We start from the raw sequence: 14,218 nt of genomic DNA, 5'->3' as shown, positions 1-14,218 counted from the left end.
TTGATGCGCTCAAAGTAGTGCCCCTAGCACTGCCATTCACCGACCATTTGACCAGAAAATCAGGGTCAATCTTAAAAGTGGCTCATTTGTCGTAATTATGCTTTTAGATGAAAGTTTGACTCGTTTACAATACAAAAAACACCCCAGATTGCATTTTGGTGAAAGTTTCCCTTTAAGTTGACATGCATCATCTAGAGACCCTCACGGCAAAAAGTTATCAAAAGAACTTCGATCGGTAATTCACACTTGCAACAGGATGCAGGATTACAAAAAATTGGGAGTTTGACCACTTGGTTCACTTAAAATTTGGCATGCAATGTCTTTGTCCAAGGCCCCATCCATATCTATGAGGGCACTGGCGTATCTCAAAAAACATGACTGCCATTAGCCAATCAACTTTGAGCACCTATTAGACAAGGTTAACGAAGACTGATCAGAACAAAATTCGATAGACCTGTTTGGCTCTAGAAGTTGGCAGACCAGAGGCTAACCAGCGACACAAGGAGAGAGTTGGTGGAGGGTTGAATGCAGATTTAATATGCACTGGTTTTATTTTTTTTAAATATTTTTTATTGAAAATCGAAATATACATACAGTATAGTACACAATTAAAAACTAAGCATATTATGTATTTTGCAATTCTTCAGCAGGTAAAATGTTAAACCAAGAACCTAAAGAGGGCTCCATAATAAAATATTTAGTTCTATAAAATATTATAAAATATTTCAGTCTATACAGAGGTATTCATTATGACCATTTGCATTTTATTGATGCAGCATTGCAATACTGTGGACACAGATATAAAAACAGGAACTTCACATATTCAGTTTTACGTCTAGGTATCTCACAAAAAAAAGCTAGAGCTGTTCTTAAAATGTGCTGTACTGTATAAAGCAAATTTATGACTTTGTAACAATTTATACCAGATCACAAAGATAAAAAATTATTTTGCATCAGCTGAAGTGCTTCATAAATCAAAGCCACGCATAATTCATACTTACTGTACGTGTATAAAATCTTGTATTTTGAGTGAAGCAATTGTTCTTATATGGTAATAAATAAATAAAGTGCTCAAAATACAGCATAAGGTCAATTATTCAATAAACACGTGATTGTTATATAACATGTCAAATCACATAATATTCAGATCATTAAGAAGTAATATTACCTGTAAAAAAGCATCTAAATACAATTAGTAGATCTTTATTTCAGTGTGCTCTGTGGTAGAATTCCATATATACAGATCAGGAGCACGTAGCTAGTATTATTGCTATTGCTGTTGGATTTATAAGCTTCCACATTCCACTTACACTTCAAACATGCAGCCACCCAATTAAAAAAACAAAACTTTACAACACTATATTTAAATGTAAAATTTTATGGTTCTTAACGTTCAAGTTGAATGATAAGTAACACTTTCTGTTGTTATGGTTTAAGGTTTATGACCACTGGCAGGAACAGTCCGTAGGTTCCTGTATGGTGTAACTAACCCACGTGGAGTTTCCACTGCAGTAGAGTTGGACTGATCGCCGCTGCAACCCCATCTCTCTGCAGCACTTACAAAAGCGTGCATACGTGTTGATGTTGTAGTTGTAAATACTTGCAGACGGACACTTTCCATCACATGACACTATGTTGACCTGTGAAGACAAACACAATCTGTAAACCAGTTTACAGCCAAATTAGAGGCAGATTATAATAGGAAAATTCTGAAATGAACTCACCGGTCTGTTACTACGGCAGTCATTCTTTCTAATGGTCATCCTTACTGTCACTTTCTGACATGACTTCCCGTCCTCTTTACCTACAGCATGGAAGTCAATGAATGATATTTTTCATCCTGTTTGGTAGTTCTAATTCATTCAGTGAATAACTTCTGCTCTCGCTATGTTAGGATTAGATTCTCAATTAATTGCTTGATTCCCTGATGCTAAAATGCTGTTTAAACGATTGAATTGCTTACCGTCAGTCTGAGTGAAGAAAAGTTATTGACAACAGCGCACTAATCAAGAACACTGCTGTGATGCAACTTTAACTGACATCACTGGAAAGCTGAATAACATTATGTCCTTGTGCATTAAAGAGATAGTTCACCCAAATATGAAACTTCTGTCATTAATTACTCATGTTTCAAATCTGTAAGACCTCCGTTCATCTTCAAAACACAAATGAAGATATTTTTAATGAAATCCGAGAGCTTTCTGACCCTGCATAGACGGAAATGCAAGTACGACATTCAAGGCCCAGAAAGGTAGTAAGGACATCGTTAAAATAGTCCATGTGACATCAGTGGTTCAACCTTAATTTTATAAAACGACAAGAATACTTATTGTGTGCAAGGAAACAAAAATAACAACTTTATTTCAACATTTTCTTCTCATCTGTGTCAGTCTCCACCGTGTGTTCACAACGCATTCTTGTAGGTTTATAAAATTACGGTCAAAACCACTGATGTCACATGGACTATTTTAACGATGTCCATACTACCTTTCTAGGCCTTGAAAATGGTAGCTACATTGCTGTCTATGAAGGGTCAGAAAGGGTCAGATTTCATCAAAAATATCTTAATTTGTGTTCCAACAGTGAACGAAAGTCTTTCAGTTTTGGAACATCATGAGGGTGAGTAATTAACGAAATAAAATTCATTTTTTGGTGAACTGTCCCGTTAAAATGAATCACGCTGGATTATTTTAATCTGGTTTAACATTGCATTTTACAGCAGGATGATTATGCTACATTAATTCTCCAATTCAATAAAAAAGCATAGTCATAACTTTATTAATATTTTACCTTTTTCATCCTCCTCTATAACTGAAGGCTTTAACTTTTTACTTCACAGGATTTTAATAGCTTTTTCTTGTGATATATAACTGACAGTGGAAAAATACTATTCTTTCCCCACTTAGCTGATAAAAAGGTAATCACTATAGAACTACTCATCTACTGAAAATCAGTGAAACATATGAATAAACTTGTACTCCAGATCAATGCCATTCCATCACCTCAGAAGTAAACAAAAAAGAACAAAAAAGACCCAAATGAGCCCCAATACTTGATTTTTCAATACAACATACAGATCAGTAGTGAGCAGAAGCTGTAATGGTTTGAGTAATATGGCAGAAAAGGCAACAACACTGGAGGGAGACAACAGATTTGGAAATGCTTTGTATTCCAAATATTGCCATATCACCCAAAACATTAGCAAACACCCCATTACCACAAACTACACACACTATGTGATTAGACTACGCACTCGGGATCATGCAGAGCTACAGAAACTCTCTAACTGGCCACTACCAACAGTACATTGTTGGCAATCAACAATGCACTGCCCGACAGAGCAAAATGGGGAAAGATTTAGCTGCTTCCAAGAAACATTTGGGAGAAAAGTGACTAGAGGTATAAATGACTTCAATGAGCAGTTATCTTCAAATCTGTTGAGAGTCCTGTATTGTTTGAACAGGGGGAGTACATTGTTGGAAATCAACAATGGTGATGGCGAGCCTTGAGGTCTGATGTTAGTATCAGGTACCTTGTTCACAGTTTGTGCTAACTGTGGGTTTCAAAGGGCTAACAGAGAAGAGGAACAGGGAGTTTGCAGCGCCTGGAGAGATTGTTACAGAATGTTACACTCAGCCTGATGCAAGAAATGAACTTTTTGCTGTTGTGCATGTCAGTGTTTTTAATTTTCTTGTCTGTGAAAAAGTGAATTCTCAATTGTTCCCAGGATTTATTGTTTTTATGTTTAGGTTTATGAATTTTGCTCTTTACCTTGCTTGTACAGAACAAAAGTCCTGTGTCATATCTGTTGTTTTCATTCATACATATTGAGTGCAAAAGAAACAGATGAAGCTTTTAAATACTAACATTACCTATGTTTCTGGTTATAACAAGCAAAAATGAACAATGTAACTTCTGTACTCACATGTCTTGCAGCACCCATCCATGTAACTCATAACGGTGCCCCCAATCTAAGACAAGATGAACATTTTGAAAAAATATAGCAAGGGTCATACAGAAGGAAGACATGTTTTGCAAAATGTTTATTACTTGTTATTATTTTTTGTTTCGTTTTTTCACAAAGGAAGAAGAAACTACTGATTAATTATTGACTTAGGATGGGCAATGTGCCAGAAATGTATTACACTGCCCTCCAAAAATTTGGAAACACCCTAGAAAAGTGGGGTTTTGGACAATATTGGCATGAATCATTTTTAATTTGTGAAAATTCTGCACTGATAAGGGACAACACAAACTAAGAAAACTTAAATGTTCAATTCATCAAAATTATCCACCATTAGCAGCTATTACAGCTCATAATCTGAGCATCCGAGCTGTCAGTTTATTCAAACGTTGACTTGATATATTACTCTAATCCTCCAGAAGGATTGCCCAAAGATGATTCGCACTATGCTGATATCGTCCAAAACCACAATTTGCCAGGGGTGTTTCCAAACTTTTGAAGGGTAGTGTATGTGTTAGTTCTATACAGTATAGCACATCTCTGTGTCACTTACAAGTGTTTGTGTCTAACCTGCACCTTGATGTATTATTTAGGTTTATGTTCATCAACGAAAGAGAATTCACCTTCATGCACTCAGTTTCATTGAAGGGGGGGCAGCTATAGGGGTGGGAGACAAGGACAGGTCCTGACAGAGTGTCCATACAGTCATATCGCATGCAATCTGACACCCAGCTGCGCCCTGGCTGGAGAGGGGAATACACAAAATACTGTACGTTCACATCAGAGCAGAACAAACTATAGGAATGAGATGCTGCAAGAGAGTTTTAAAGGGTTTTAAAATGCATTAAACTGGTCAAAAGTGACAGTAAAATTCTGTGTAGCGTTTGTGGTTTTCAATGGAGAAGGACATGAGCATTTGCTGAATATCACCTTGTACATTGTTACAGATCCATTCTCATTTCGGGTCAAGCAAGAAATGTTTTTACACATGCCACAGCAGCTGCTGGGGTCTTTAGGAGGGATGTATATCTGGTTCTGGAGAACACATAACACAGTTAGGAGGTATTTTGTGCTAGGTTTGGGTGTGTATATGTGTGTCTTTGTGCATTTTAAATACTCACAGGCTGGCAGCGTGAAGTGCAGTTAGTGCCAGTGGCTTTGAGGAGATAAAACCCTGTGGCAGAATCCAGAGTGTGTGTGCACTGTGTGGCGTAACACACACCCTGATCACGGTGCTCAACAAGCGTCTGCCCCGGCCGCATCACTCCGCGTTCACCATCCACACACACTGCCTCTCTCACTACATACATACACATATAAAACATATATATTTGATTATTTTTTAAATGACAATTTTAATGTATTTTCAGAGCACTTCAGTCAGATATGTGTTTTCTCACCACAAGTGAATCGTTTGCAGGCACACCGGTTTTCCAGGTCAGATACAAATGCTCTGTCTAATTGCATACTTTCTCCCTACAACACAATACATCTGATATCAGATATGAACCAACCAGTCAAACAAGAGCCTGATCAGACATAAATAATGGAATAATAATTCCACGCAAAAATACATGGTCATTTGGATACAGTAATTTCTAGAGACTCACCAGAGCACATTTGGGTCGAAGGATTTTCTCACATGCACATTCTAAGAGAGAGAGGAGCTTTAGTCTTTTTCAGAAACACACTTGCATTCTGTTTCTTAAGCACACAAACAGACTAACAATACACAAACAGTACTGACATACCCTCAGACCTATATCACATGAACAAAGACATTCTAATGTACTGTTAATATGGCATAATTATGAAGTTGGTGGGAGACTTACCACATGTCTGTGATGGACAACACTGATCTTGAATCCTTGTGGAAACTACTGCCATGCCAACTGGACATATGATGTCTAAGCATCGAGAGGTCTCACACACTGCATACATAGACACACAACACAGTTACAATAACATTTCACAGTTTTAGTTGATGTGGTGTTTTAAGATATTTCATTTTGTGGAGCTTGAGGGCTGTCAATTCTTATGTGATTGTTCATTTGCATGTGGTTTTAGGCTATGTGTTCTACCATGGATTAATAGTGGTTGTTTTTATACTTTTCTACTGTAACTGGCTTACTATAAGCTTTTTGTTGTCTGAATGTACCACTGGGAATAAATTAGTAAATGTCTGAATGTATAATCATGTGTTTGTACTCACAGCAGTGATAAACTGGACAGCAGCGCTCTGTGCTGTTGGTGTCCACAATCAGCAGTTCTCCATCTTGGCACACTGGAGCTGCCTCAGAACATTTGTCACACACTAACACAATAACAAACACACAATAAAAAAAATCAATTTTAATTGCACTAAAGGTTTACATTATACACATTAATGCACCACATGCCTATTAAAGGTTATGTAGGCTGAAATCAAACGATTATAGGGTGGAAAATAGTTTAAAATTGAGCATTTAACCATAAATGAAGATTCGGGCATTCACAACAACTGGAATCTGACTTCTGAAGACTTGGAACGTAACAAACAAGTCAAATTGACCACTTTTATATTTTATTCATTCTTATATATTATCTATTCCACAGTCGTATAGGATTGGAACACCATAATTTTAACATTGACTTACTGCAGATGTGTGCCAAACAGCAGCTGCCTTCAGCACGAGTGGCAATCAGTGTCTGATCCTCACGACACACAGGAATGTCCAAGACACACTGATCAGGATCACACTCTAAAAAGAAAATAAAGAAACATTCATTTAGTACACAGACTTAAACACACAACCTATAACAAAAAATATGTCCAAACTTACCACATAAGTATTCTGGACAGCAGGAGTCCTGCCTATGATATGACACCAACTTCTCCCCATAATTACAATCCGTAGGAGCTGCCTCACACATGCTCTGGTTACAAACTGTCACAAATCAATTAGGTATGAATGAAACAATCTCACATAAGTAAAGGTAAAATAATACATTATATTTATATACATTAATACATGAGTTACACTACCAGTCAAAAGTTTTTGGACAGTAAGATTTTTAATGTTTTTTAAAGAAGTTTCTTCTGCTCATCAAGCCTGCATTTATTTGATCCAAAGTACAGCAAAAACAGTAAAATTTTGAAATAATTTTTAAAAGCAAAAAATGCTTTTCTTACTTAGATTTTTTGTCTTGTTTCCAGCCAAAATATCAAACAATTCTTAAATCAAGAAGGATTTTCTAGACAAGTAAAAATTATTTTCTTGTTTTTAGAAAAAAAAAACAAGTCAAAATTAAGCGCGTTTTTGCTTGAAACAAGCAAAATAATCTGCCAATGGGGTAAGAAAAATAATTTTCTGTTTAAAATAAGATTTTTTTGCTTACCCCATTGGCAGATTATTTTGCTTGTTCTAAGTAAAAACTCACTTATTTTTACTTGTTTTTTCTCAAAACAAAAAATATATATTTTTACTTGTCTAGAAAATCCTTCTTTATTCAAGAATTCTTAGATATTTTGGCTGAAAACAAGACAACAAATCTAAGAAAAGCATTTTTTGCAGTGCAGTGTCACACAACCCTTCAGAAATCATTCTAATATGCTGATTTACTGTTCAAGAACAATTTTTTATTATTATTATTATTATTATTATTATCAATATTTAAAACAGTCGAGTACTTTTATTCAGGATTCTTTGATGAATAGAAAGGTCCAAAAATCAGCATTTATCTAAAACAAAAAGCTTACATTATATACACTACAATACATTCATACCACTTTTACCTTTAGCAAGGATGCTTTAAATTGATCAAATGTGATGATAAAGACATTTATAATGTTACAAAAATTTCTATTTCAGAAATAAATGCTGTTCTTCTGAGCTTTCTATTCATCAAAGAAACCTGAAAAATAAAATTACTCAGTTGTTATAATAAATGCTTTTTTTAGCAGCATATCAGAATATTAGAAGGATTTCTGAAGGATCATGTGAAAAAATCAGCTTTGAAATCACAGGAATAAATTACATTTTAAAATATATTCAATAGAAAACAACTATTTTAAATAGTACAAATATTTAAAAATTTTACAGTTTTTGCTGTACAAATAAATGCAGGCTTCTTTAAAATAAGCATTAAATCTTATCAAATCTTATCAGTGTTACTGTTCAAAAACTTTTGACTGGTAGTGTACATTAATTGGTTGGGCAGTGACTAATTTTGTATAATGATTTAGTAAATTGACTGAAAATTAAACTACAGAATGTTTTAGAAATTCCATCAACATAAAATAATGTGAAATGATTGTGTAACAGACCACAGGCTTTTTGAGGGCAGCAGCTGTTGTCATCTGCCAGGTTGACTGTGATCTCTCCTGTACGTGTGCAGACTGGCTGAGGGATGTTGCTGCAGTTATACTCCACCGGCACTATGCTGTCGTTCTCACACTTATACATGCAGCAGCCATCCAGTGAGGCTTTCCAAACCTCCCCAAGAGCATGTGGGGTTCCAAAACTATCAGTACATGCTACAAACACACATATAACACAAATAAATGAATAACAAGAGCTAAATACCTTTAAAAAAAGAGAAAAAGACACACAGGGGGCATACCACACTTGCTGGGTGGAATGCATAGAGCAGAATAGGGCCGGTGTAATAGAGTTCCTTCTGGACACACACATCCCTCCGAAAGGCCTGGGCATTGCTCTGGGACAAACTCAAACTCTTGGTTTGGGCAGGATGGGGCAGTGCAGGCCGGCAGACATGCTTGGTATCGCAGATTTCCTGGGCACATGAATGCTGCACAGGAAAACATACTACCATTAGAAAAGACACTACACAATAGACCAATAAATGGCATTTAAAACCATATACAACTATGGAAACCATTGTTACTTAAAGGGATAGTTCACCCAAAAATGAAAATTCTGTCATTAATTACTCACCCTTATGTCGCTCCAAACCCGTAAGACCTTCATTCATCTTCAGAACACAAATTAAGATATTTTTGATGAAATCCGAGAACTTATGGGTGAGTAATTACTGACAGAATTTTAATTTTTGGGTGAACTATGCCTGTAAGACTGCATTGATATGTCTTGGTGACTACATACGGCAGAAATCAGAGCTCCTCCATTCCATGCAGATGTTGAATTTGTGGCAGGAAGCAGCATAAGCGGCCAAAGCAACACATGGATTATTGACATACTCCACATCTCTCACCCACATCTCACAGAACATTGCTGGAGGGACCTGCAGTGCAAAAAACATTCAGGAAATGTAGTGTATATTCACAGGTGTGGTTGCAGGTTTGGTACATGGTGGGATGTGCATGTTGTTTGCCGTACATAAGGATGGCAGATGGTGAAGGTGTGGTTGCTCAGCATGCTCATGCACTGGGAGCAGTCGCCCGTGGTGCAGTTGACCTCCCTCCGTCTGCTGTGGCTGACGTAGCTGGTGGTGTTGGGGATCTGCCAGCTATCGATGAACACGGCTGGATCCTCTTGCTCAGGCACAACTGTACCGTTAGACAGAGTCAGATCATTCAGAGGATTACCATCACAACTACCTGGACAGGGTGACAAAGAGAAAGATGAGAGAGGTGAAGAGTGAGGAGCACGAAGGAAGTAAATGGCATTAAAAATATATATGCAGTTGCAATCAAAATCATTCAACCATCCAGAGACTGCAGTACTTTACAAATACAAGCTTTTCTGAAGATCCAGGACTTCATAAAAATTGCATCTATAACAGATTACTGGCATATTAAAAGTGATAATGTCAATCAGTGTATAAGATGACACAAGACAAGCATGGTTTTCATGTTGGGGCATCTTGCCGAATGCCACTCTTGACCAAGAAGAACATACTGTAAACCTCTGACTTGAATATGCTAAAATTCATTTAGATAGACCTGTGGAGTTCTGGGAGAATCTTTTATGCAATGATGTGACCAAACTGGAACTTTTTGGAACCATGGATCAGCGGTATGTCTGGACAGGCAAAACATTATAAGCAGACGAACACCATCTCCATGGTCAAACATTTAGGTGGACCAGTCCTGTTACAGGGGTGTTTTACTGTTGCAGCAAGTGGAAATCATGACTGTATGAAGGACATCATGGATTCTTTGAAGTATCAGGCCATTTTGGCAAGAATTGTGATGCCTTTGGTGCAAAGACCGAAGCTAATGATCAAAGGACTTTTCTGCAGGACAATCATTCCAAAGTATATATCCAACTCTACTTAAGCTTGGTTCAGAGATCACTCATAGAATGTTCTTGAGTGGCCTGTTCAGTCTCCAGATTTAATTCTCAGTGAAATTATTTGGTTGAATTTGAAGAAAGCTGTGGCAAAGTGAAAACCGAAGATTATCAGTGATCAAAAAGCTCTTTCAGGCAAGGAATGGGCCAAGATTGCAGTAGAGAGGTGACAGAAGCTTCTAAGCAATTCCATGCAGAATTTATTGGTGGTTTTGAAGAATAAAAGATTTTGCACCAAATTTGACTTCTGGGGGTTGAATAATTTTAAACATGCATGTTTAGAACCAGTTTGACTTTTTCTCATTATTCATCAACTTGCATGAATCTCAGAATTACTCATATGTGTATTAATAAACTTTCTCTAATAGCGTACTGATGCCTTTGTTAAATTGTTTTCACAAAATGTTCTCTGCAGCAAAGAGGGTAGAACAAATTCAATTGCAACTGTATATACATATGATCTGTAGTTAATAACTTCATACCACACAATCCCATTGTGGGGAGTCTGTTGTTATAGCTGTCCATCTCGATCACCATCATGCCTGTAGTGTGGAACCACTGGATCTTCAAACCAGCTGGACTTCGGATTAGATACATATTTCCTGTATCCAGAATCTCAAAACCAAACTTCTTAAAACGTGGCTTTGCATATCTGGAGTTCACATAGAGCTGGAAAAACAACCCGTTGTATATTTTGAACCTCTTTAATTCATGTAAATTTACCAGGCTGTAATAATAATTTTCCAGTTCAACTCAAACCACTACAAAAGTGGCAGTTATTCCAAGAGTTCCGAACAGATGGATACTCACGCGTCTCTGCAGACGATTGATGAGCACTTCGTTGGATTTGTGAGTGATGTTTAAAGCTGCCAGACACAAATTGGTAAAGTTCCACACAAGCTGAAATCAAATAAAATGATATTATTTAATCATTTTAAAAAAGCACATAAAGAATTGTAATAATAGGTTTGATAACACTTGAGTTGTGAGTAACTTACAGTGTCATCTGGTCCAGAACACTCTTGTACCAAGATGCTGACAGTCTCATTTGGAAGTTGGGTCACCACATATAAAGCAGCTTTATAAATCGCAAAACTTTTCCCATCAAATGTAATCAGATTAAGATCTGGAAACACTGAACATCGACCTACAAGCCAAAATAAAATGTATATCTTAATAAACATTCAATAGTTCAACAAATGGCAGAATAGAAAAGATCATAGTAGATGTTCCTCACATGGACAGTCCCATCGTGGACAACACTTATCACCATTGACCAGTACGGCAAAGCCAAGCAGACCACAGTTAGGAGGTGTAGGATCATATGGGCAGCTCTGAGACTTATTGAAGAGGAGCAGCTGCCCACTGACACAAATAAGCTTTGTACATTCATCCACTACCTCTGAATATGGAGACTACAGACACACACACACATTATTTAGTTTAGCATGTAATATCTGACTTTTGTTATCTGAAAAAAAATGTTCAAAAAAACCACACAAAGTATAATGAAAGACTAATACTATACAAAAGTATTTTATAATTGACTTACAGTGCACACTCTGCTTGGCTCAAGAGCAGTAGTTTTGGAAACTGCGTGTGTCTGGCTTGTCATCCAGTGCTCTGGTTCTATCGTATAGGGAAGACTGGTCATGGCAGATGAACCCAGTGTTGTTTGGGAAGTGTCTGGAGCGGGTGGCATGGCTGTGACTGTGGTACGTTCATCCACCAGAGGGTGCTCAGTAGAGGCACTTGCACTGGTTATGGGACTACTCTTAGTGACAGAAGAGGATGCAAGAGCCTGTGTTGAAATGGTAGTCTGGGTAACAGCTGAAATCACACTAGGAACTGGAGTTGTTCCAACTGATGACGGCAGTGTTGTGGTTGGACCAGATTCAGTGGTGTATTCTGTGAACCCAAAGGTGTATTCAGTGGTGTCAGGACTGTGTGTTGGAAGTGTGCTAGAAGTTGCAACAGGGATACTAGAGGTAGTTGTATCTGTGAAAACAGTGGTCACTTTATCTGTAGAAGTGGTTGCAGGTGTTGTCAACATTGTTGCATTCCTAGTTGGTGGTGAAATCCTGGTTGTGGCCACAACTCGTGGAGTTTCTCGACGTGTGGTAGCTACAGCCACCCGTGAGGTCAAGACTGGTGTGACACGGGTTGTAAACTTTGGAGTCACTGTAGAAGAAAAAGTGCCAGAGGTCTCATGGACCAGTGTTGATTTTTGGGTTGTTGTATCAGTTGACAGTACAGCTCTATCTGTGTCAAGGGAAACCCTAGTTGTCTCTGTGACAGAATGTATACTAAAAGGTCTGGCTGTGGATGTTTGAGTGGTGTAAACACTCTCTTTCTCAGCTGCAGTAGATGTTAGAAGAGGTTTCTCAGAAGTGACAGTTGTTTCTGTAGGTTTTGTTGGGGCTTGAAATACTGATGTTGCCATTGTAAGTATGGATGGTGAAGTTGGAGAAATCTCAGGCAGTGCAGTAGTTGTTGTAGAATAAGGAGGATGAACTTGTGATGTGCTGACCTTGTCTGAAAGAAGAGCAGTAGTGGAAACTAAACTCCAGTGAGACTCTGTAGGGCTCCATGTAGTAGAAGCAGAGACAACTTTAGAAGTTGTTTTGTCAGTGGGTGACACATCTGATGTAAGTGGCATTGATGTTTTTTCTGTAGGCGTTGAGGTGAATGGCAATGTAGTGTAGGTGGTAACTGGTGTCTCTGCTGTCCTGGCACTGGTTTGAGTTGTTTCTGGTGATGGAGTTGACGTGGTTTGGATCACTCTCCAATCTGTCTGTAAAGTTCTATCTGTTGTTGGAACATCAGGATGAGGATATATAACAGATGTCGGTTGATAGGTTGTTTTTGCAGTGGTTTCTGTTGGCACAAATGTAGGAGCTTGAGAGGACACTGTAGTGATGAAGGTTGATGGAACAGCTGTGGAGACAGATACTGTTGTTTTTGAAGTTTCGGTATACGCTGAGGTTGATGTTGAAGGAATGAAAGGTTTTGTCTGAGTTGGAAAAGCAGAACTTGTGGATTTTACTGTAATGTGAGTGCTTGATGCTTCAGTTTGTGTAGGGGAAGTGGAAATGGTAGTGGTGTCCAAAGGTTTCTGGGTTTCAGAAGTGCTCTTCACAGTGTGTAAAGATGTTGGAAAGGTCAATTTCTCTGTGGTGACAGAGGTACTCAATTCTAATATAGGTGTTGTGGTTGATGGCGAAGTGGACTTTGTCGTGCTGATGGTTTCGACAGGTAACAGTGTGCTGCCACTTGAAGTCATGGAGGGTGTTGTGGTCTTTTCAGTAGGTGTAAAGGCCTCTGAGACTTTGGGGATCTCGGTACTAGAGGTGAGAGGTGTTGACACTTTATCTGTTGGGGAAGTAGCTTCTGTGTATCTTATGCTGGTCGAGACTGGAAGCGCAGGTAGCGTGCTTATTCTTGTGGGCTCTTTACTTGAGGTAGACGACAGAGCAGGACTAGGAGTAGATGGTGAGGGGATAGTTGTGGTACGTGTAAGAAAGGTCAAAGGCTCTGTTGGCCGGCTTGTTGTAGAGGTGCCTGAGAGAGTTTCTGAGATAAACATTGGGCTAGTAAGCAATGTGGTGGAGGAAGTGGAACTGTGGGTGACACTTGGCGCTATAGTGGTTCTCTCAGTGGAAGCCAGTGGGCTTGGGGAGGAAGTGGATGTTGTTAATGTGGTAATAGTTTCCACCACCCAAGGTGTTACAGGAGAAGATGTATGCTTTGCAGTGCTTGGCATGTGTGCTGTAGTTGTAGAAGCAGTGGTGCTAGATGCTGACACTGTTGAAGATGTGAGTGATATAGAAACTGCTGCACCACTCAAGGTGGAATACTCTGAGGAGGATGTTGATGATATTGCAGTACTGGTTGGCGTGAGTGGAGGAACAACAACAGACTTAATGCCTAAACAGAAACACAGTATTTATTAGACACTGCACAAAATATCTAATTTAAACTGATATAGCTAATTGTGTTA

The 14,218-nt window shown here is 38.2% G+C and overlaps 1 protein-coding gene across 1 annotated transcript in view; it reads right to left on the bottom strand.

The window, feature by feature from the left end:
- Nucleotides 1-65: 65 nt before the first annotated feature.
- otog (otogelin) overlaps nt 66-14,218 on the bottom strand; it is a 48,355-nt gene continuing 34,202 nt past the window's right edge. The window contains exons 33-53 of the mRNA XM_073836604.1: nt 11,771-14,145; nt 11,456-11,633; nt 11,217-11,365; nt 11,029-11,118; nt 10,701-10,887; nt 9,304-9,524; nt 9,070-9,208; nt 8,567-8,755; nt 8,271-8,480; nt 6,787-6,891; nt 6,601-6,705; nt 6,177-6,278; nt 5,797-5,895; nt 5,575-5,615; nt 5,365-5,440; nt 5,086-5,264; nt 4,895-4,999; nt 4,588-4,707; nt 3,926-3,971; nt 1,725-1,804; nt 66-1,640 (exon numbers count right to left, since the gene is read on the bottom strand). Coding sequence (XP_073692705.1) covers nt 1,440-1,640; nt 1,725-1,804; nt 3,926-3,971; nt 4,588-4,707; nt 4,895-4,999; nt 5,086-5,264; nt 5,365-5,440; nt 5,575-5,615; nt 5,797-5,895; nt 6,177-6,278; nt 6,601-6,705; nt 6,787-6,891; nt 8,271-8,480; nt 8,567-8,755; nt 9,070-9,208; nt 9,304-9,524; nt 10,701-10,887; nt 11,029-11,118; nt 11,217-11,365; nt 11,456-11,633; nt 11,771-14,145 — 4,997 coding nt within the window. The 3' untranslated portion in view covers nt 66-1,439. The remainder of the gene's footprint in view (nt 1,641-1,724; nt 1,805-3,925; nt 3,972-4,587; nt 4,708-4,894; nt 5,000-5,085; nt 5,265-5,364; nt 5,441-5,574; nt 5,616-5,796; nt 5,896-6,176; nt 6,279-6,600; nt 6,706-6,786; nt 6,892-8,270; nt 8,481-8,566; nt 8,756-9,069; nt 9,209-9,303; nt 9,525-10,700; nt 10,888-11,028; nt 11,119-11,216; nt 11,366-11,455; nt 11,634-11,770; nt 14,146-14,218) is intronic.

The sequence above is a fragment of the Garra rufa genome, chromosome 3, assembly GCF_049309525.1.
Source record: "Garra rufa chromosome 3, GarRuf1.0, whole genome shotgun sequence".
NCBI classification, from domain to species: Eukaryota; Metazoa; Chordata; class Actinopteri; order Cypriniformes; family Cyprinidae; genus Garra; species Garra rufa.
The sequence above is the reverse complement of the archived record's forward strand: the minus strand, read 5'-3'. Positions and strand labels throughout refer to the sequence as shown.